The sequence below is a fragment of the Pecten maximus genome, chromosome 10 (assembly GCF_902652985.1).
Source record: "Pecten maximus chromosome 10, xPecMax1.1, whole genome shotgun sequence".
In the NCBI taxonomy this organism is placed as follows: domain Eukaryota; kingdom Metazoa; phylum Mollusca; class Bivalvia; order Pectinida; family Pectinidae; genus Pecten; species Pecten maximus.
In genome coordinates, this window is record NC_047024.1 from 1,052,982 (window position 1) to 1,077,973 (window position 24,992).

At 35.7% G+C, this 24,992-nt stretch overlaps 1 protein-coding gene across 1 annotated transcript; it reads right to left on the reverse strand.

Annotated features, from left to right (window-relative positions):
* Nucleotides 1–287: 287 nt before the first annotated feature.
* LOC117335613 (cytochrome P450 3A8-like) lies at nucleotides 288–20,083 on the reverse strand. The gene is made up of 14 exons (XM_033895734.1): nucleotides 19,892–20,083; nucleotides 12,553–12,649; nucleotides 11,965–12,017; nucleotides 10,930–11,026; nucleotides 9,768–9,884; nucleotides 9,528–9,622; nucleotides 8,214–8,362; nucleotides 7,362–7,483; nucleotides 6,838–6,961; nucleotides 6,499–6,656; nucleotides 5,879–5,967; nucleotides 3,207–3,344; nucleotides 2,063–2,225; nucleotides 288–1,593 (listed from the first exon to the last, which is right to left on the reverse strand). Exons 1-14 carry the CDS (start codon nucleotides 19,960–19,962, stop codon nucleotides 1,522–1,524), a joined length of 1,545 nt encoding a protein of 514 aa, XP_033751625.1. The 5' UTR covers nucleotides 19,963–20,083; the 3' UTR covers nucleotides 288–1,521.
* Nucleotides 20,084–24,992: the final 4,909 nt, after the last annotated feature.

A 24,992-nucleotide genomic window follows, 5' to 3' on the forward strand; every position in this document is an offset into this window, starting at 1 on the left:
AAATTATTTCAACTGATGTTTCAGCAAAACAACATTATCATTAAAACTGAATAACCAAGATATAAGTACTCACAGTATGACTTCGTTGGGAATTAATGTCAGTTTCTTTTGTTATGAGACGTGTTTGGTGCTGAACCCTGACTGTCAGTGTCTCTACCCAGAGTCTTAATAATGGTTTAGTTTTGATGTTCGTATTCTCTTCTTCGTAAGGATGTGAATCGTTAAAGACATTGCCTTATTTAACAACGTGGACGGCGTCGTTGGAACAAACAACGCTTACCCTTCCAAAGCATACTGTACAATTTTATTGTTCCTCTGTGCGTTGAAAAGAAACACCTCTTTTAACGTTTAACTAAGGGCAAAATATGAACAAAACATAGATTAACATGGAAAGCATTAAACAGTACAAGAAGACCAGACATTCTGAGGAGTAAGCAGCACAAATACATGTCGTCAAGGCCATGTCACTTTCTCAAAAAATAACAGACGTTAACAATGACAATAATTGTCAAATTAAGATATCATTCTTTTGAATTAAATGTCAATCAAATCCAAAATCAGTTATTATAGCACTCGAAAATATATGTTATATATTCCTTGTATGAATTTGGCTCAGAATCTACCCTAAAGCATCACCTTTCATCATCATTTTAACAGCATGGTGTCCGTTATAGGTCTAGGTATACTATATGAGTCAGTGATTATATTGTAACAAATTAATTATTTTACGGTCACATGTAAGTGCAATTAGTCATCTGTGTTAACTAATGAGTTAATTTATGTTGGTTTATATGTGATATAATCTGTCGTCTGCTACAGCATTGGTCACTCTGGTGACTGGTTCACCTGTGTCATGCTTGACTGCCTACCCGGGGTCAAGCATGTGCATCAGGGGTCAGGCACCCAGTGTGGACAGGCAGATCGATAGCAGACCTCAGTTAGTAACAGTACAGCGAGTGGAGCAGACAACATGTCGCAGGCTCAGTTAGGAGTGAGTTTACCAACAGTGATGGCCACCCCAGAACTTGGTAACTTCTACCCAGGGTGAGAATCCCTTGATGGGAGTGTGGTAGAATCTGCGGTTGACTTCACCGACACAACTATTATTGTACCTATAAGCAATGTGTAAAGTGTAAGAATAAACCTTGTATTATTTTGTACCTCTGTGTTGTGTGGTGTTTTCTATAGGGCCCACCGTGGTGACACCCAGGTTGAAAAGTCATCACAATATTTTTTTTAAATACATCAGTCATTGTTTATAAAAATGCATATGATACGTCGTTCTAGCATGTCCTTTTCAGGTCAAGGGAATACTGTATCAGTAAGTGTTTATATTAAAACCATATAATACGTCGTTCTAGCTTTCCCATTCTAGGTCTAAGGGAAACTGATCAGTATGTGTTTATATTAAAATGCATATTGTAAATATTCTAGCGTTCTGGTTATATGTCTAGCGGATACTGTATCTGTCAGTGTTTACATAAAAAGCGATACAATTCCTTCCAATTGTCAACATCTGATCTAGAGTTCTTCTAGCTTCAGCCACATGTATAGGGGCTTCAATACAACCTTGTCAACAAGTTTCGGTGGAATCTGTAAACAGGGAAATTGATTATTAAAAAACTTACGTAACGTTTCAAAAAATGTTTTCTTTAAATTAAAAAAAGAATCAATATTGATGGAAAAATTACCTCGTCGATTTCGAACCTCGACACATAGTTAAAGAGTAAAATAAGATAATATTTGATAGCCACCAGACAGTAACATAATTATACTATAACCAAACGTTCCAGTTAGTTCATGTTTATAGTCGATTTAACTATAGGGTTATTGCAGCTGCCCATTTAATTTTGATATTTTTTTGTTGACGAATTATTTTTACCTTCCTCCGTCGCCTCTGTTTTAACACTCTAGGTCAGAAGCGTCACAACCGAGACCTAGCAGTATGAAACAGCTGAAGTATAATTAATGTTTAGCTGTACTTTAACAAACTGTATTTTGTATTAGAAGGTATAGTTTTTCTCAGTCCAGAGTCCATCAATAGTAATTAATCTATACCTACGTCAGTTTTGTCGCCGACACCAATCCGGAATTTTCGCACGAGATCAACAGTTGCCATTTTAGTCTCCATTAAAGCTAGTCTCATGGCGATACAGTTACGGGGACCATATCCAAAAGGTAGGAAGTCAATCGGGTCGTGGTGTACTCGCTCAGATGGCGAAAACCTTAAACAAGAACAATAAATAAATTTTGATTTTGTAATAAATCACTGGGATTCAGATAGATAGTTTGAATATTAATACTTGTTTCATGTAGATTAATAGCTTGAGTGGTTTCACAAGGCTACAGACATCCTGACTGTAACTATCTAACCACGTAAATGATAAGAAAAATGGTGCTAATCCTAGCTAATGCCTTTGACTAAAAATACAACGCACGTCCAGTTACGTGATTGTATAAGATTTGTTCACAAGCATCAGTTGTTTGTCATTCGTGTGAGTGACTTTACAGGAGTCCTTAATTCAGATTTAAGAATGATATATTTCCGCGGTTCGGAGAATAGCTGGAATTATATGTCTTATCGGTTCGGTACGGAGATACACTGTAACAAATGGTCTCGTACACCGCACGTGCGGTAGGTGCACGCTGTACGCGGGTACCTGGATCGTTTTCTAGCCGCCTTTCTAGTGCGACGGATGTTTATTTTTGTTGAAATTTTGGTAAATTTCATGCGAATGTACGTTTACATCTCATTTTAGCAGGATCAGCGGTCTAGTGTAAAGTGGATATTGTAGATTAATCCCAGCATTTTAAAGTTTTGAGCACTCGTTCGTTTTGTTTTCGTATACACATAAATAGATATGAGTAACGGGATAGTATATTCATAGTTCAATATCGATATACGTATATGGGAGATTATTTACAATTTAACGTGTATTAATGAATGTTATATGTTAAGAAATTCATATTGATTAAACTATAGCGCACGGCGGGCTAGCTGGCAAACTGACGTTAGTGTCGTGTTGTTTTTATGACGTAGTACAGATTAGACCATCATGATCCCACAGGCAAAGAAAATTTGAAGAAACTTAATCGCCATTTGCTTAGTTATACAGCTGTATTCCTGAAGATATGGAAGACATTGAAGAAGTTCTTAAACATGCAAAATCCATATCTACTCGTCTTTGACCTATGTTATTATTCACCTTTCTGGATTAAAAACATCCGGTTTCTCCCAAACTTCCGGGTCATGATGGAGCATATATACTGGTATAGTCACGACCATCCCGGCTGGTATCGTGATGTCCTTGACCTTTGTTGTTTTAACACACAGTCTGTTTAATCTGCAATTGCAATATACATACAGGGGAGTACAATAAAACAACCTTCCTTATTGTCAGGGGACTACAATTCAATAGCCTTCCTTATAGTGACAGGGGAGTACAATTCAACAGCCTTCCTTATAGTGACAGGGGAGTACAATTCAACAGCCTTCCTTATAGTGACAGGGGACTACAATTCAACAGCCTTCCTTATAGTGACAGGGGAGTACAATTCAACAGCCTTCCTTATAGTGACAGGGGAGTACAATTCAACAGCCTTCCTTATAGTGATAGGGGAGTACAATACAACAGCCTACCTTATTGACAGGGGAGTACAATATAACAGCCAACCTTATTGATAAGGGGAGTACAATACAACAGCCTACCTTATTGATAAGGGGAGTACAATACAACAGCCTACCTTATTGACAGGGGAGTACAATATAACAGCCAACCTTATTGATAAGGGGAGTACAATACATTAGCCTACCTTATTGATAAGGGGAGTAAAATACAACAGCCTACCTTATTAATAAGGGGAGTAAAATACAACAGCCTACCTTATTGACAGGGGAGTACAATATAACAGCCAACCTTATTGATAAGGGGAGTACAATACAACAGCCTACCTTATTGATAAGGGGAGTACAATATAACAGCCTACCTTATTGACAGAGGAGTACAATACAACAGCCTACCTTATTGATAAGGGGATTACAATATAACAGCCAACCTTATTGATAGGGGAGTACAATACAACAGCCAACCTTATTGTCAGGGGAGTACAGTATAACAGCCAACCTTATTGATAAGGGGAGTACAATACAACAGCCAACCTTATTGTCAGGGGAGTACAATACAACAGCCTCCTTATTGATAAGGGGAGTACAATACAATATCCAACCTTATTGACAGGGGAGTACAATACAACAGCCTACCTTATTGATAAGGGGAGTACAATACAACAGCCAACCTTATTGACAGGGGAGTACAATACAATATCCAACCTTATTGTCAGGGGAGTACAATACAACAGCCTCCTTATTGATAAGGGGAGTACAATACAACAGCCAACCTTATTGACAGGGGAGTACAATACAACAGCCTACCTTATTGTCAGGGGAGTACAATACAACAGCCTCCTTATTGATAAGGGGAGTACAATACAACAGCCTACCTTATTGATAAGGGGAGTACAATATAACAGCCTACCTTATTGACAGAGGAGTACAATACAACAGCCTACCTTATTGATAAGGGGAGTCAATACAACAGCCAACCTTATTGTCATGGGAGTACAATACAACAGCCTACCTTATTGATAGGGGAGTACAATATAACAGCCAACCTTATTGACAGGGGAGTACAATACAACAGCCTACCTTATAGTGACAGGGGAGTACAATTCAACAGCCTTCCTTATAGTGACAGGGGAGTACAATACAACAGCTTACCTTATTGACAGGGGAGTACAATATAACAGCCAACCTTATTGATAAGGGGAGTACAATACAACAGCCTACCTTATTGATAAGGGGAGTACAATACAACAGCCTACCTTATTGACAGGGGAGTACAATATAACAGCCAACCTTATTGATAAGGGGAGTACAATACATTAGCCTACCTTATTGATAAGGGGAGTAAAACACAACAGCCTACCTTATTAATAAGGGGAGTAAAATACAACAGCCTACCTTATTGACAGGGGAGTACAATATAACAGCCAACCTTATTGATAAGGGGAGTACAATACAACAGCCTACCTTATTGATAAGGGGAGTACAATATAACAGCCTACCTTATTGACAGAGGAGTACAATACAACAGCCTACCTTATTGATAAGGGGATTACAATATAACAGCCAACCTTATTGATAGGGGAGTACAATACAACAGCCAACCTTATTGTCAGGGGAGTACAGTATAACAGCCAACCTTATTGATAAGGGGAGTACAATACAACAGCCAACCTTATTGTCAGGGGAGTACAATACAACAGCCTCCTTATTGATAAGGGGAGTACAATACAATATCCAACCTTATTGACAGGGGAGTACAATACAACAGCCTACCTTATTGATAAGGGGAGTACAATACAACAGCCAACCTTATTGACAGGGGAGTACAATACAACAGCCTACCTTATTGTCAGGGGAGTACAATACAACAGCCTCCTTATTGATAAGGGGAGTACAATACAACAGCCTACCTTATTGATAAGGGGAGTACAATATAACAGCCTACCTTATTGACAGAGGAGTACAATACAACAGCCTACCTTATTGATAAGGGGAGTCAATACAACAGCCAACCTTATTGTCATGGGAGTACAATACAACAGCCTACCTTATTGATAGGGGAGTACAATATAACAGCCAACCTTATTGACAGGGGAGTACAATACAACAGCCTACCTTATTGATAAGGGGAGTACAATATAACAGCCTACCTTATTGACGGGGGAGTACAATACAACAGCCAACCTTATTGATAAGGGGAGTACAATACAACAGCCTACCTTATTGACGGGGGAGTACAATACAATAGTTTACCTTATCGCCGTTGGATACATTCGTAGAGTTTCATTGATACACATATCGAGATACTGCAGTTTCTTGATGTTCTCAGAGTCGATTGGTCCCTGTAATTACACACAGCACACACACGCACATACATATATCCAACAATGTTTGTCAGTATATTACGTTACATCATAATAGTTAGGCATAATAAAAACTCATGATTCCTCTTTAATTCCTCTTCAGTTTGGGTCTGATGGCTTTGACAAAATCTACAACCTTTGCCATCGGGCTATAAATTACATTAAACATTTCAAACATATCTAGTTAGATTGGTCAGTTGTGTCGTCGTGCAATTAATTATATTAAACATCTGAAAAAAGTTGTTTAGATTGGTCAGTACGCTTATCGGGCTTTTTATTACATTTAACACTTCAATGATGGTTGGTTAAATTGGTCAGTACTGTCATCAGGCTTTTTATTACGTTAAACATCTCTAACAAAGTTGAATAGATTGGACATTATTTTCATCGGGCTATTAATTACATTAAACATCTCAAAAATAATCATTAAGATTGGTCAGTACTGTGTACTTTGTCAGGTAAAATTAAGGACCTTAAACGATCTATTTTTTATCAATGTCCTGTACCAACCAATCCAATCTTTTCCTGAATTTCCTGTCGCAATTTGTCTTGACACTCTGGATGAGTAGCGAGGTTGTATGCTGTCATTGTAAGTACAATTGACGTGCTTTCGTACCCCGCAACAAAGAACAATTGTGCATTTGCCAGGATTTCGTCAAACGTCAGACCTAAAATAACAGATGAATTTTATACCATTTTATCTCGTTCCAGCTGTTAGATCTTACGACAAATGTAGAGAAGATAACATAGCATATCATACAACAGATTATTTACGATAATGAAATTAAATATAATCCAAAATATGCCAAGTAAAGGCTCTGTTCAAGAAAACGTATTATTTGTTTTTACCTTTCTTATGGACGCTATCGGGATTAAAAACGTTCAGTTCTTTTGCATTCTCATCCTCGGGGTCCTTTTCCAATCTCCCTTCCTGAGCGTCGATCATCAGCTGGAGAAAATCCTTGCGTCCTACCTACAATGATATGTATGTTATAACCTACAAGGTAACATGAATTACCTTACTAAATATGGAGACTGTTGCATCTCGCAACCATTAAATTACGACTGCACTGTCTTCTTCATCGGTAGTACCTTAATATCATGAATACAATTTAACGCTGCTTGTCGTAAATAAAATTTCAGGTTTTTGTACATTGTACTAACCAACCTGAGGTAAATATTTTATAATTTTGTATGTTAACCTATAAATAGCCCAATGCTAATGAATCACTAGTCACTGAAATGCAACATATACCTTTCTCACATTGTTTTTGAGCTGTGCCATTTTAATCTCAATCACAACAGGAAACGTCTTCCGACTCTTTTTAACGAACATAATATATAAGTACTATATTTCCCAATGTTTGTCTTACCTCCCTGTTTCTTCTTGCCTCTAGTAACTGAGTAGTAAGTTTGCGGAAGTAGGCCATGCTATCATGAGGGTACAGACTGAATCCAAGTCTCAGTAACAAAGGCTGTAGCATTGGAAATAACACTGAAAGTGTCAAAACGGACTGTTTAGTTGTCTCTTGACTCATAGTTAATTCCATAAACTTGTTTTTAAATACATACTTGATAATTCTATATCAGAACTCACAGTAACTGTAAACAAGGAAGCTAGAATATATCACTATAAATTGATGTCCGGTCTACGAGAAAATAGTCACAATGATCTGTTTTTTATTCCGTTTGTTGTAAAACAGTAGCCATCCTAGCTTGAATATTAGCCCTAAAGAGGTCAGAACCTCTTTACAGACATTCTTTATGCAACATTTATAGTAATTAATGTTTTTGTTTTTATTTTTTGATATTGTACATGTATATTCTTCATCTATCAATATCATAGATTTCGGCCTGTCCATTTCTTTGTTTTTATAGCGCTGGACAAAGGGGAACCTATATATGAAAATCGGGAAAGGTCCATTTGGTACTTTCCGGAGAAAAATGTGATAACAAATTTTAACCGTAAACATGAAATGTCCACCTGACGGCCATCTGTCTCAAAATTTATATGCACAGCTAGGGACAAAGGGGAACCTACAGCTGAATCTGAGAGGGTCCATAAGGTACTCTAATTAGCGGTAACGGTGATTGCTTACGGAAGGACCACGCAGGAAGGGCGATTTGAACATCCCACCATCTGATGATGAGGGCTAAAATAAACATAAACATATATATATAGAGAGAGAAAATGTCTAGGAATAGTTTTCGAGATTTGTACGAACACACGATGATCATCCACGGATTTGCCTGTGAGACGTCAAACATCTTTTTAGCATGCATCACATAGAGATCATCCGGGTTCTCCTGGGAATCTACTTGGATACCGAAAGCCGTGGAACTGATCACATCCATTGTGTATCCAGAAAATAACCTATATAAGAAAAATACAATCATGTCCACAAATTTGATATTTCTGCATGAAAATAGGTCAATAACGATAATGTTTGTTCACTTATTGTGTATATCACGATGTACAACTGGTTTATATTGTGTATATCACGATGTACAACTGGTTTATATTGTGTATATCACGATGTACAACTGGTTTATATTGTGGAGTGTAACATTTGTTGTTTTTTGACATTGTTTGTGGTATATGTGTGTTGAAAATGTGTTCTATGTGGTATATACATGTTAGCAATGATTCTATGGTGTATTTGTGTTAATAATGAGTTGTATGGGATTTATATGTGTTAAGAATGAGTTCTATGGGGTTTATGCGTGTTGAAAATGAGCTATATTGGATGCTTTTTGTGAATATGAGCTATATTGGATTTTGTGTCGACAATGACTTATAGGGGTTTTGTGTTGAAAATAAGTGATATGGGTTTTGTGTTAATAATGAGTTACAGGGGTTTTGTGTGGACAATGAGCGATAGGATTTTCGTTTTGATAATGAATTATAGGGGATTTGTGTTGACAAGAGTTATAACTTTTTTTTGTTGACAATGAGTTATTCGGGTTTTGTGTTGACAATGAGTGATATGGGTTTTGTGTTGACAATGAGTGGTATGGGTTTTGTGTTGACAATGAGTGATAGGGGTTTTGTGTTGAGAATGAGTGGTATGGGTATTGTGTTGACAATGAGTTATATGAGGTGCATGTGTGTTGACAATGTTTTCTTTGCGGTGTATTTGTGTTGACAATGAGTTATATTGGGTTTTGTATTGACAATGAGTTATATGGGGTGCATGTGTGTTGACAATGTTTTCTTTGCGGTGTATTTGTGTTGACAATGAGTTATATTGGGTTTTGTGTTGACAATGAGTTATATTGGGAGCATGTGTGTTGACAATGTTTTCTTTGCGGTGTATTTGTGTTGACAATGAGTTATATGGGGTGCATGTGTGTTGACAATGTTTTCTTTGCGGCGTGTTTTTGTTAAAAATGAGCTATATTAGGTTTTGTGTTGACAATGAGTTATATAGGGTGCATGTGTGTTGACAATGAGCGAGTTATTAATATGGATACGTTTATGATGTCATGGTGTGGTTTGCTTGTGTTAGCGATATGAGAAAAAATGGCGTAAAAATCACCTTCTCATTTCGACTTGGCCATTGTCCCCTGTTTTTATGACATTCCGGGCTGTCTTCACAAGAGTGTTGCATGCTTCCTGGATTAGTGGCACCATCTTTATAAATACAAAATACCCGTCATACCAGAAATAATTACCACTTAACGATAACAATTAGCGTGTTACAAAAACGACACATTGCTGTGTTGGATAAATATTTCATCTTCCTTAATCTTCAGTTAATACAATCTTGATAGACTACCTGACGGAGCTTTCCAGATGAGAATGCTGGAGAAATGATACTCCTGTTGTGTTTCCAGTGGTCTCCTTTAACATTGAAAAGTCCTGCTTCCAAATCTCCATTGAATCCGTCAAGCGTCTAACAAATAGAGTTAATGATTTGGACTACAACATGACTATCGGTTTTTCCTGACAAATAACTTGGACACAGACCCCGGGACAAACAGACCGACCGTAAACATAATGTTAGACTACATTATCATATAGATAGTATGGTTAGGATTAGGCTCAACGCTACCCCAGGAACCATTGGGTTAAAAATGCGAAATAATGTGTTCTCTATAGCTGAAACTGTTTTGTGTCAAGACATACATGTATTTTATATCATTTACAATATCCAAACAAGTTATACAATATGGAGTGAAAACCTTCGAAGATAACATAACATGCAACTTATAATCGATAATATATAAATTAGTGTATATTACTGTGCACTTATAACAGCAAGCTTCAATGTACTTAATTCATGACCGTAATGCAAAAAGTATGGATTTCCAAATTGATTAATAAATAATCAAAGAAATAACTGATTCTGGCAGTAATAATGCCAGTGCCAAAATAGCATTTAATTTTCATAATCTTATGTAATGGCACCATTCCCTCCAAATAAAGTTAAATATCATAAACAAGAGATAAAACAATGAACGTGAAGATGGTTGAGTACTTTCGTCGAGTCAATATGATTTACCTTGTAAAACATAAAGAAATATACACGCGAACACAAAGCAAGATTTCTTTTCAAAAAGAGGATATTACAAGGAACTGCATCTAAGACGTAAATTAGAATGGTATAATCTACATAATGATTGCGCCCCTCACACCCTCCCCTATCAGGTGAGATTGATCATAAAAGGATGGGTCATTATATCTTAATATTATTCCATAGAGTTATAGGTGAGGGTAGACTTACGATACAGCTCGGTTCGAGGTACCAGGTTGGGCGGACTCTCAGGACTGCGATGATTAATATTTTGAAACAAATTGTGATCCTTCGTCTTTCACCTAATACTTCCTCACCAGTTTGGTTTCTGTTTGTTGACTCTGTCACGTAGCACTACATATTATTCTGGCAGTATCCATGTTGTGTTTCTCCAGTTCATTTTCTTATCAGTTACACAACTTACCCTTCTATCTGAAAAGTTATTGAAGTGCTTCACAAAGATTTCCCTCAGCATCTCTTTATCTGCGACCACCAGGTTCATGGACAGTGGATCGTAATATCTACAAAACCATGAACGACCTGTACTCAGGACAACCTTGTAAAGATATCCTTATCCAATATTTAGAATAAGTAAATTTTGGGTTGATGCATCTAACCTCTTTAGTTTCCCGACTTTTGCCGCGTAGCACTACCATCGAGTCATAGAAGGACAAAAGATCTTAACTATTCACTCTTTATTTCATTATTCGTGATATTTAAAGGTGTTACATGTACCTGCGTTTTATTATTCGCCGTATACAGTATACTTCCATTTGGTTGTAACTCTCTTTTTCCTTGGCTTATTAGGCGATCAGTCGAAATACTTCTCGTTTACGGAAACTACCGAAGGCTGATTGTCAGGCGATAGACCGAAAACATGAAGCGCCATGTTTGATTTTGTAGTAGGTATGATGTACATTATGTACATTTCTATATCAAAAACCAGTTTCTTTAATTATCCCTAGAGTTTAATTTCTCAATTTCGGACAAAACAAAACAAAGCAACAAATGGCAGCAACAAATTACAACATTACATCAGTTTTGGCGATTTTCTATGAGATCGTTCCTGTCATTTTCTGTCGAATATGCAAACAGCATACTTGGAATTGAGTTTGAAAAAAGGATATCTCCGAGAATTTGAAAAACGACTAGTCAATCATCAACGTTGAAATATTTACGTCATAAAAACTTAATGTCTTATATTAACCATATTTTCGTTAAGGATTTTTGTTTTTGTTTTAAAATTAAATTGTAAGAATTGAGATAATTAATTGGTCTGTCGATGAACATACACATTTCCTTTACTGTTCACACAAACTGTTTCATGGTTAATTGAGAACATAATTAGATAATCGGTCTATTCATCGACTTGTTATCTCGTCCCATCCTTCAATGTTTTATCTTTGTAATATTCTATTATTCGCTTACGTGTTATTTGTAACATCACATAGCTACGTACCCAAACACTTTTCCATATTTCTGGAGTCCCTTCCGGTCAAACTCACGGATACCCTGTATGTTTAAAACAAAGTATTGAAAATAATAGATAGAAAAAGACGACCAGAAATCTAGATACGTATGTTTGTAGAAAGATTTATTTCACGTTCGGTACACATGGTTACAAGATAAAGTTCGCATGTCAATGTTGATTCAATATTCAAGACCTTGTTCTGCATATCTCGATTTCCATAGTCGGTGTCGCCAGACACCTATATATCATTATATAGAATTTAGACACGGGGGTAATCTTATTGTGTTTCCTTGTACGATGTAAATTTTGAGGTGCTCAATACTCGTTCAAATAATTGGTGGTTCCGTCACTCTGACCGAACTGAAGATTACCGATAGGTAACGCCGATGATGTAGTAAATGTAGTAAATCTTCAGGGACATTGGTAACCCTCTATCGATTTAATAAAATACTCTAACTTAACCACAATGATAAGAGGATAGCATGTTGTAAAAATAAAATCCTAATTCTAACTGAACCACAATGATAAGAGGATATCTATACAAGTAAACAGTAAATCACAGTAACGTATGTTTACCTGCTTCACCAAGGCCACCAAGTTACCTAGAATTGGTCGAGGTGTCGGTCCTGGTACTCCCATTCTCTTGAATGTCCAGAAGTGTCGACTCATCATACTAAAATATATATCAATAGTAAACCCAGGTTACATACAGGGTATATATATCATCTGTTAATCCGGGTTATATACAGGGTATTTATATCATCAGTAAACCCAGGTTATATACAGGGTATATATATCATCAGTAAACCCAGGTTATATACAGGGTATCTATATCATCAGTAAACCCAGGTTATATACAGGGTATATATATCATCAGTAAACCCAGGTTATATACAGGGTATATATATCATCAGTAAACCCGGGTTATATACAGGGTATATATATCATCAGTAAACCCAGGTTATATACAGGGTATATATATCATCAATAAACCCGGGTTCTATACAGGGTATATACATCATCAGTAAACCCAGGTTATATACAGGGTATATATATCATCAGTAAACCCAGGTTATATACAGGGTATATATATCATCAGTAAACCCAGGTTATATACAGGGTATCTATATCATCAGTACACCCGGGTTATATACAGGGTATATATATCATCAGTAAACCCGGGTTATATACAGGGTATATATATCATCAGTAAACCCAGGTTATATACAGGGTATATATATCATCAGTAAACCCAGGTTATATACAGGGTATATATCATCAGTAAACCCAGGTTCTATACAGGGTATATATATCTTCAGTAAACCAAGGTTATATACAGGGTATATATATCATCTGTTAACCCGGGTTATATACGGGGTATATATATATCATCAGTAAACCAAAGTTATATACAGGGTATATATATATCATCAGTAAACCCGGGTTATATACAGGGTATATATATCATCAGTAAACCCGGGTTATATACAGGGTATTTATATATCATCTGTTAACCCGGCTTATATACAGGGTATATATATCATTAGTAAACCCAGGTTACATACAGGGTATATATATCATCAGTAAACCCGGGTTATATACAGGGTATATATATCATCAGTAAACCCAGGTTATATACAGGGTATATATATCATCAGTAAACCCGGGTTATATACAGGGTATATATATCATCAGTAAACCCAGGTTATATACAGGGTATATATATTATCAATAAACCCAGGTTATATACAGAGTATATATATCATCAGTAAACCCAGGTTATATACAGGGTATATATATCATCAGTAAACCCAGGTTATATACAGGGTATATATATCATCAGTAAACCCGGGTTCTATACAGGGTATATATATCATCAGTAAACCCAGGTTATATACAGGGTATATATATCATCAGTAAACCCGGGTTCTATACAGGGTATATATATTATCAGTAAACCCAGGTTATATAAAGGGTATATATAGCATCAGTAAACCCAGGTTATATACAGGGTATATATAGCATCAGTAAACCCAGGTTTTATACAGGGTATATATATCATCAGTAAACCCAGGTTATATACAGGGTATATATATCATCAGTAAACCCAGGTTATATACAGGGTATATATATTATCAATAAACCCAGGTTCTATACAGGGTATATATATCATCAGTAAACCCGGGTTATATACAGGGTATATATATCATCAGTAAACCCGAGTTATATACAGGGTATATATATCATCAGTAAACCCAGGTTATATACAGGGTATATATATCATCAGTAAACCCAGGTTATATACAGGGTATATATCATCAGTAAACCCAGGTTATATACAGGGTATATATATCATCAGTAAACCCGGGTTATACAAGGGTATATATATCATCTGTTAACCCGGGTTATATACGGGGTATATATATCATCAGTAAACTCAGGTTATATACAGGGTATATATATCATCTGTTAACCCGGCTTATATACAGGGTATATATATCATCAGTAAACTCAGGTTATATACAGGGTATATATATCATCAGTAAACCCGGGTTATATACAGGGTATATATATCATCAGTAAACCCAGGTTATATACAGGGTATATATATCATCAGTAAACCCAGGTTATATACAGGTTATATATATCATCAGTAATCCCGGGTTACATACAGGGTATATATATCATCAGTAAACCCAGGTTATATACAGGGTATATATATATCATCAGTAAACCCAGGTTATATACAGGGTATATATATCATCAGTAAACCCAGGTTATATACAGGGTATATATATCATCAGTAAACCCAGGTTATATACAGGGTATATATATCATCAGTAAACCCGGGTTCTATACAGGGTATATATATCATCAGTAAACCCAAGTTATATACAGGGTATATATATATCATCAGTAAACCCAGGTAATATACAGGGTATATATATCATCAGTAAACCCGGGTTATATACAGGGTATTTATATATCATCTGTTAACCCGGCTTATATACAGGGTATATATATCATTAGTAAACCCAGGTTACATACAGGGTATATATATCATCAGTAAACCCGGGTTATATACAGGGTATATATATCATCAGTAAACCCAGGTTATATTCAGGGTATATATATCATCAGTAAACCCGGGTTATATACAGGGTATATATATATCATCAGTAATCCCGGGTTATATACAGGGTATATATATCATCAGTAAACCCGGGTTATATACAGGGTATATATATCATCAGTAAACCCAGGTTATATACAGGGTATATATATCATCAGTAAACCCGGGTTATATACAGGGTATATATATATCATCAGTAATCCCGGGTTATATACAGGGTATATATATCATCAGTAAACCCGGGTTATATACAGGGTATATATATCATCAGTAAACCGAGGTTATATACAGGGTATATATATCATCAGTAAACCCAGGTTATATACAGGGTATATATATTATCAATAAACCCAGGTTATATACAGAGTATATATATCATCAGTAAACCCAGGTTATATACAGGGTATATATATCATCAGTAAACCCAGGTTATATACAGGGTATATATATCATCAGTAAACCCGGGTTCTATACAGGGTATATATATCATCAGTAAACCCAGGTTATATACAGGGTATATATATCATCAGTAAACCCGGGTTCTATACAGGGTATATATATTATCAGTAAACCCAGGTTATATAAAGGGTATATATAGCATCAGTAAACCCAGGTTATATACAGGGTATATATAGCATCAGTAAACCCAGGTTTTATACAGGGTATATATATCATCAGTAAACCCAGGTTATATACAGGGTATATATATCATCAGTAAACCCAGGTTATATACAGGGTATATATATTATCAGTAAACCCGGGTTATATACAGGGTATATATATCATCAGTAAACCCGGGTTATATACAGGGTATATATATCATCAGTAAACCCAGGTTATATACAGGGTATATATAGCATCAGTAAACCCAGGTTATATACAGGGTATATATAGCATCAGTAAACCCAGGTTTTATACAGGGTATATATATCATCAGTAAACCCAGGTTATATACAGGGTATATATATCATCAGTAAACCCAGGTTATATACAGGGTATATATATTATCAATAAACCCAGGTTCTATACAGGGTATATATATCATCAGTAAACCCGGGTTATATACAGGGTATATATATCATCAGTAAACCCGGGTTATATACAGGGTATATATATCATCAGTAAACCCAGGTTATATACAGGGTATATATATCATCAGTAAACCCAGGTTATATACAGGGTATATATATCATCAGTAAACCCAGGTTATATACAGGGTATATATATCATCAGTAAACCCGGGTTATACAAGGGTATATATATCATCTGTTAACCCGGGTTATATACGGGGTATATATATATCATCAGTAAACTCAGGTTATATACAGGGTATATATATCATCTGTTAACCCGGCTTATATACAGGGTATATATATCATCAGTAAACTCAGGTTATATACAGGGTATATATATCATCAGTAAACCCGGGTTATATACAGGGTATATATATCATCAGTAAACCCAGGTTATATACAGGGTATATATATCATCAGTAAACCCAGGTTATATACAGGTTATATATATCATCAGTAATCCCGGGTTATATACAGGGTATATATATCAGTAAACCCAGGTTATATACAGGGTATATATATATCATCAGTAAACCCAGGTTATATACAGGGTATATATATCATCAGTAAACCCAGGTTATATACAGGGTATATATATCATCAGTAAACCCGGGTTATATACAGGGTATATATACCATCAGTAAACCCAGGTTCTATACAGGGTATATATATCATCAGTAAACCCAGGTTATATACAGGGTATATATATATCATCAGTAAACCCAGGTTATATACAGGGTATATATATATCATCAGTAAACCCAGATTCTTAGGAACTTGCCAACTGCAGTGTTTATCATAAAGTATTATAAAGTATGCGAGGGCGTTAATGTTTATTTTATTTTTTTTCATTATTTTTAAACAAATTGCTATGGACACTTTTAAAATTTATAATTAGCATAAAGTACATAACTTTTTACATAATTTTAAATCTTATAAATCTTATACCCTTTTTTATATATCAGCTAAGTGCAAATCTAACCATTAAGTCCTTTTGATAATATGTCCACATCAAATGGATTAACGATGAATTCAATGTCCGTTTAAAATTAACTTTTAATTTAAATACTTAAATGCATCACATGAAGGCAGATTTATCAAATTCCTTTTTTAGTATGTATTTAAATTATGCAACTACATGTGGCATGCCTCCATTAATGTGGTGAGTAGTATACCAAGTTATCTCCCCTAATTTTGGAGTTATGTCCCTTTGCACTGTATATCCGGTAGACATTTGGAAAAGTTGCTGAGGCAGGCAAATACAATGTTCAGCATAATAAGCTCGTGGATCACATATGTTGAAAATAATCCATGCCGTTATTCGGTATAGTCCCTGTAACAGGACCGATTATCTATATGTGTCGTAACAAGAGACAGATAGGATAATGTCACAAACAAAAATATAGAGTTAGGAAAAAGATAAGTTAGAGTTAGGAAAAAGACAGATTATGCTTAGGAAAAGGATAGAGTATGCTTATAGGAAAAGATAGATTAGGAAAAGAAAGGATTAGGAAAAAGACAGATTAGGATTAGGAAAAGGATAGAGTAAGGATTAGGAAAAAGATAGATTATGCTTAGGAAAAGGATAGAGTAAGGATTAGGTAAAAGATAGATTATGCTTAGGAAAAGGATAGAGTAAGGATTAGGAAAAAGACAGATTAGCATTAGGAAAAGGATAGAGTAAGGATTAGGAAAAAGACAGATTAGCATTAGGAAAAGATAGGGTTAGGATAAGGAAAAAGACAGATTAGGATTAGGAAAAGGATAGAGTAAGGATTAGGTAAAAGATAGATTATGCTTAGGAAAAGGATAGAGTAAGGATTAGGTAAAAGAAAGATTATGCTTAGGAAAAGGATAGAGTAAGGATTAGGAAAAAGATAGATTATGCTTAGGAAAAGGATAGAGTAAGGATTAGGAAAAAGACAGATTAGCATTAGGAAAAGGATAGAGTAAGGATTAGGAAAAAGATAGATTATGCTTAGGAAAAGGATAGAGTAAGGATTAGGAAAAAGACAGATTAGCATTAGGAAAAGGATAGAGTAAGGATTAGGAAAAAGACAGATTAGCATTAGGAAAAGGATAGAGTAAGGATTAGGAAAAAGACAGATTAGCATTAGGAAAAGGATAGAGTAAGGATTAGGAAAAAGACAGATTAGCATTAGGAAAAGGATAGAGTAAGGATTAGGAAAAAGACAGATTAGCATTAGGAAAAGGATAGAGTAAGGATTAGGAAAAAGACAGATTAGCATTAGGAAAAGGATAGAGTAAGGATTAGGTAAAAGACAGATTAGCATTAGGAAAAGGATAGAGTAAGGATTAGGAAAAAGACAGATTAGCATTAGGAAAAGGATAGAGTAAGGATTAGGAAAAAGACAGATTAGCATTAGGAAAAGGATAGAGTAAGGATTAGGAAAAAGGATAGATTATGCTTAGGAAAAGATAGGGTTAGGATAAGGAAAAGGATAGAGTAAGGATTAAAAAAAAGATAGATTATGCTTAGGAAAAGATAGGGTTAGGATAAGGAAAAAGATAGATTAGCATTAGGAAAAGGATAGAGTAAGGATTAGGAAAAAGATAGATTATGCTTAGGAAAAGATAGGGTTAGGATAAGGAAAAAGATAGATTAGGAAAAGAAAGGATTAGGAAAAAGATAAGGTAAGGATTAAGAAAGGTAGGGTAAGGATCAGGAAAATATATGTTTAGGATTAGGAAAATACAGGGTTAGGATCAGGTAAGATAGGGTTTGAATTAAGAAAAGTAAGGATAAAGAAAAGGTAGAGTAAGGATTAGGAAAAGATAGGTTATGATTGATAAAAGATAGGTTATGATTGATAAAAGATAGGTTATGATTGATAAAAGATAGGTTATGATTGATAAAAGATAGGTTATGATTGATAAAAGATAGGTTATGATTGATAAAAGATAGGTTAGGATTAGGAAAAAATAAGGTTAGGATAAGGAAAAGATAGGGTTAGGATTAGGAAAATATTAGGGTTAGGTTTAGCAAAAGTCAGGGTTAGGATGAGGAAAAGATAAGGGTTAAGATCTAATGTTATTATTTTATCGAATTTATTTACAGAAAAAGATACAAATGTACTAAAGGTTTTCATCGACACCTCGTGACCTTAAAGCAATATTTAACATGTGCAATATATATATACTCCATACTATCAAATCTCAATTAGACTTTTTGTAGAAATGATACTTAAGATGTGGCTTGTCAGACACAGCGAAACAATGTGTGACTTGTCGCAGACGACAGTGTGTATACGCCCACATTGTAACATTTGGATGAGAATGTGTCGCTATTTATATAAACTACGGCATGCATTCAAAGGACTTGAGTTAATAGGTCTTACAATATACTGATAATCATAAGACAAGTCTCTAAAACCTCCGTAAGGTTCCTGTTCCTATCAACACGAATCCTGTATCTTGAAATCAATCTGGAATATGTACCGTTTTTCAGATTCTCTCTCCATAAAATTTAATAATTCTACTTCCGGTAAACGTCCGATCCCGTAAGGTCAAATCAATGATATCATTGGTAACCCATAATGTTTCTTTACGGCTCTACTCTTACCATACGCAGCCAAATAATCGAACAAGGTCACCGACGATGAGGTCAAACATACCCGGCTTGTATATATACAGTTAATGTATACAGAATAGTAAAAATTGATAGGCTTGACGGAGTATTGATACTTACAATGTATACAGGAGGCTCGCTACCAATATCAGACTCCCCCAGACAGGTATGGATATACCGAGGACGTCCATTGTATCGTCTTCAATGTCCTGTACCTACAATATTACACAAAATGTCTGCCGTGTATTGGTGTATAGTTGCGCATAGACTGCACCTACCGTGTTTATCAGTGAGACGGCCTAGTTATTTACCCGCACGTAAGCCGCCTTTCATCGATTCGGCTGTGTTTAGTTTAAAGTAATTGTATTGGATATAAAAGTAAATGGATTGGACAAACGTTACACAACTTACTTGCGTCCTTTCCGTAACAAGGGGTATATACAAAAGTTATCAAGCAACAGATTGATTATACTAATATTGTATTGTAACGGATTCTGGAATAAAGATAAAATTATTATTGAAATTATTTAAAAAATTATTCGCAGGTGGTATTTTCTGAAAGACTGGCTTTATGAAGATAATATTTTAAAGGACTACAACGATTATATAAGTGGCAACGCATTATGTGGACTTTTCTTTGTCAGTATTCGAGAAGTTGTTGAATTTGAGTTGGATTGGTATCCTGGTGTGTTAGAGAGGTTATATAATGCCTGATGGATTAGGATGGTTTCGCTTCTGCTGTTAGGTTGTTCAAGTAATTGCTGTACTCGGTATAAAATGACGATTTTGTGGCTTGTAGTCTATAATGTCGGCTTTGGAACTCACTTCTGTGTCTTAGATTATAATTAGTATGGTGTGAAACTATGGATGTAAGTAGGGGCTTTAAATAAGAAGAATTATCGGAACTAATATTATAAAACAAGCAAAAGTGTTTATTTATTTGTCTATCTGCTAATGACTTCCACCTAAGCTCCCTATAGATATATTCTTTCTAAGTAAAGATAGGTCAACCGGTAATTATTCGACCCGTCATATTCCCAAGTCTGTAAGTTAAGTGGCGTTACAGTTAACGATTCCCCCCCCCCCCCCCCCCCCTTTTTTTTTTAAGTTTTCCCTATTTAAGATGCATTTCAATTTTCTTAACGTTGCTATATATTGTGTAGTTATGTTTAATGTGCGAGTTCGATTTACAACTGGTATTCATACGTTATGTAACTATACCTAGATGATACCGAGATTGTTAACAACGGGGATGGGCGTATTACCGAAAAGTAATTGTGGGTTAGAAGGTATTGTTGTGTTAAAAATCAAAAGTATTTCGGTTTTAGCAGGATTGAAAATCGTTAATAATTTTTGACCAATGCTTAATTTGTTCCATGCATGTCAAAGTTTATAACTTTCAAGTAGATTTTTTTGGAAGAATATTAGAAATATTCTTTACCTTCGGATCATAAACACAAAAGCATATGATGCATTATTCTAGTAATTAGATATATAACAGAGTTAAACACATGACCCTGTCCGGGCCTCCATCTCAAGATCTACGGTACCACATCAGTAATGCAGAAGGCGTTAATATGCCAATAATCCGACTCGGAACACAATTATATATACAGAAGTAGTGAAAGTGTAAATACAAGTATTTATATATATACAGAAGTAGTGAAAGTGTAAATACAAGTATTTATATATATTCAGAAGCAGTGAAAGTGTAAATACAAGTATTTATATATATAGAAGTAGTGAAAGTGTAAATACAAGTATTTATATATATATAGAAGTAGTGAAAGTGTAAATACAAGTATTTATATATATACAGAAGTAGTGAAAGTGTAAATACAAGTATTTATATATATAGAAGCAGTGAAAGTGTAAATACAAGTATTTATATATATAGAAGTAGTGAAAGTGTAAATACAAGTATTTATATATATAGAAGTAGTGAAAGTGTAAATACAAGTATTTATATATATAGAAGTAGTGAAAGTGTAAATACAAGTATTTATATATATACAGAAGTAGTGAAAGTGTAAATACAAGTATTTATATATATAGAAGCAGTGAAAGTGTAAATACAAGTATTTATATATATAGAAGTAGTGAAAGTGTAAATACAAGTATTTATATATATATAGAAGCAGTGAAAGTGTAAATACAAGTATTTATATATATAGAAGTAGTGAAAGTGTAAATACAAGTATTTATATATATATAGAAGTAGTGAAAGTGTAAATACAAGTACTTATATATATATAGAAGTAGTGAAAGTGTAAATACAAGTATTTATATATATATAGAAGTAGTGAAAGTGTAAATACAAGTATTTATATATATATAGAAGTAGTGAAAGTGTAAATACAAGTACTTATATATATATAGAAGTAGTGAAAGTGTAAATACAAGTACTTATATATATATAGAAGTAGTGAAAGTGTAAATACAAGTATTTATATATATATGTAGAAGTAGTGAAAGTGTAAATACAAGTATTTATATATATATATAGAAGTAGTGAAAGTGTAAATATAAATATTTATATATATACAGAAGTAGTCAAAGTGTAAATACAAGTATTTATATATATATAGAAGTAGTCAAAGTGTAAACTCAAGTATTACATTGTATTGCGGGTTATAGGCATCTGGACGTTTACTGCATTGCGCTAGCGCAGTCCATGCTATTTTCATTTAATGTAATGCAGAAGACGTTTATATGCCTATTAACCAAGATGTGCCTGTTACCATCATCGGTCTCCGGCAACTCACACAGAATGTCCATAGCTATGCGCTCCTTTGGGTATCCCGATTCGGTTATCTGCATAGGTGCTCTCTTGGTTTTTGTCATGTTCTTGCTCTTAGCACACATCGTGCAACCAGTGACATATCGTTTGACATCATCTTGTATCCCAGGCCAGTAATACTGTTGGTGGATCTTGGCAAGAGTCTTTCTTGTTCCCAGATGAGCAGCTGTCTTGTTATCATGGGCATGACCGAGGATCATGCGACGTTCGTTTCTATGAACTATAATATGAACTACTCTTTTTTGTGTTTTTCTCACCAACAGATCATCTTGAATGGACAGTATTTCGAACTTTGACCATAGGGATTTCATTGTTTTGTTTCTGACACCTATGGACTTAAATTATAGGTTTTTTTTCATTGTTTGACCAAGTCAATAACCAGACCTTAGTCATTATCTTCCTCTTGTGTTTCGCGCAGGGTTTTCTCACTCTTTTCTTTGTCATCAGATTTACCAGGGTCTACACTCCTTACTAGCTGAGCTGTAGATTCGGTTGCTCCATTGCCTGCCTTCAGTTCCCAATCTGGGTCAAAGTTGCATTGACGACAAGGGATCCTGCTCAGTCCATCGGCATTTTGATGTTGCTTCCCTGGTCGATGGATGATGTGCATGTCATAGGAGCTTAACACCTGAAGCCATCTTGCCATTTGCCCATCTGAGCGAACTGTGGTATGTTCTGACAGTAAACTTTCTGCCATACAGCTAATGCCGGAAGTACTTCGTGAATTTGACGACTGCCAGTAATTCTTCACGCGTTACGCAATACTTCCTCTCTGCCTTGGTCAATGTTCGTCCTGCAAATGCTATGGGTCTCTCTTTGCCTTCAATTTCCTATGATGGTGCAGCCCCAATAGCTTCATGACTTGCATCTGTTTCGAGGATGAACTTTTTAGTACAATCAGGGTGGGCCAGAGTTTTTGCGCTTGTTAATTCTCTTTTCAGAATCTCATACGCTTCCTGACACTGAAGTGTCCAATCAAATGTCCGTCCCTTTTCTGTCAGCTTGTATAGGCATTTCGCAATCAAAGAAAAGTTCCTGGAGAACCTTCTGTAATAACTACAGAACCCTAGGAATGACCGCAGTTGTTTGATGTTGACTGGGACTGGTCACTCAGCAACTTTCTTCACCTTATCTGGGTCGGTGGAGATACCTTCCTCCGAGATCCTGTGACCAAGGTAAATGGCCTCTTTGTAAACAGACAACATTTTCTTTCTTGCCTTTAGCTTTAATCCAGCTTCTTGCAGGCGGTTGAAGGGGGGGGGGGGGGGGGGGGGGGGGGGGCCTTCTTTTATGGTAAATGGGCATTTTTCCCTGGTCTGAAGCATGAATAGGTTCACCAATCATTCGGGACATCACCTTTCTGGAACTTATTCCTATTGTCATGGCAATTTTTATTTGGGGCTCTGAACTTCAAAACAAGAAAATCATTTTGAATACAGATAATGAAGGCCTAGTGGCAATTTTGAACAAGAAAACTTCAAATCGTGTAGAGTCATGGGTTTCATTCGCCCCTATATACGGAGGTGTATGTTGAACAATATTCAGTTTAGGGCAGTTCATATTGATGGGAAGTTAAATTGTATTGCTGATGCTATCTCTCGGCAGCAATGGGACCGCTTCCGCGGATTGGCACCTCTCGCAGAGCTAGTACCATCATAAATTCCGGCTTCATTCCTAGAGTTGATATCCAATCGCGTATATGTCGTCACAGGGTATTGCTCCATCTACTGCGAGGGCTTATATTTCTGGTATAGGTTTCAAATGTAAAATGAGTGGAGTTGTGGATGTGACTCAATTTTTCATAATCAAAAAAATGCTTCTTGGTATGGCAAGATTAGATGCTAGATGGGATTTTCGTCTACCCATTACTCCAGAGCTCCTCCAGAGCTCCTCACCAAGATTATCAACATTCTACCTAATGTTTGTATTTCACCTTATGAAGCAAATGTGTTTGCTGCCCTTTTTTCAGTAGCATTTTTTGCATTTTTGCGTGTTGGGGAATTGGTAGTAGCTAAGCAGGAGGAGTATGGACATGCGTTATTGGCGCATAATGTCTCAGTTTCTACAATAGAGCGCCTGGTTCAGCTAAAGCTTCCTCATTCAAAAACAGATCAGTGTGGATCTGGGGTTGTCATAACACTACAGGAGAACAGGGAAACCGTTTGCCCATTTAGGTTAGTTCAGAATTTTATAGCCTCCCGGGGCCATGCCCCTGGGGTGTTTTTCTGCCACTGTAACTATGTTCCGGTGACACGCTATCAGTTTTCAGCAGTTTTGAAAAAGGCTTTGAATGTAATTGGCATTCATTCAAGTGGCTACAAGTCTCACTCCTTTAGGGTGGGGGCAGCTACCGTCGCTTCGTTGAAGGGTTTCTCTGATGAAAAAAAAATAAGGAAATGGGTCGTTGGGAGTCAAGAGCAT

Excerpts from the sequence above, each read along its gene's own strand:
- LOC117335613 (XM_033895734.1), bottom strand. The coding sequence starts at position 19,962 with ATGGACGTCCTCGGTATATCCATACCTGTCTGGGGGAGTCTGATATTG. Across the intron at positions 12,650-19,891 it reads GCGAGCCTCCTGTATACATT|TATGATGAGTCGACACTTCT; the intron begins GTAAGTATCAAT and ends TATATATTTTAG. Across the intron at positions 9,623-9,767 it reads CATCTGGAAAGCTCCGTCAG|ATGGTGCCACTAATCCAGGA; the intron begins GTAGTCTATCAA and ends GTATTTATAAAG.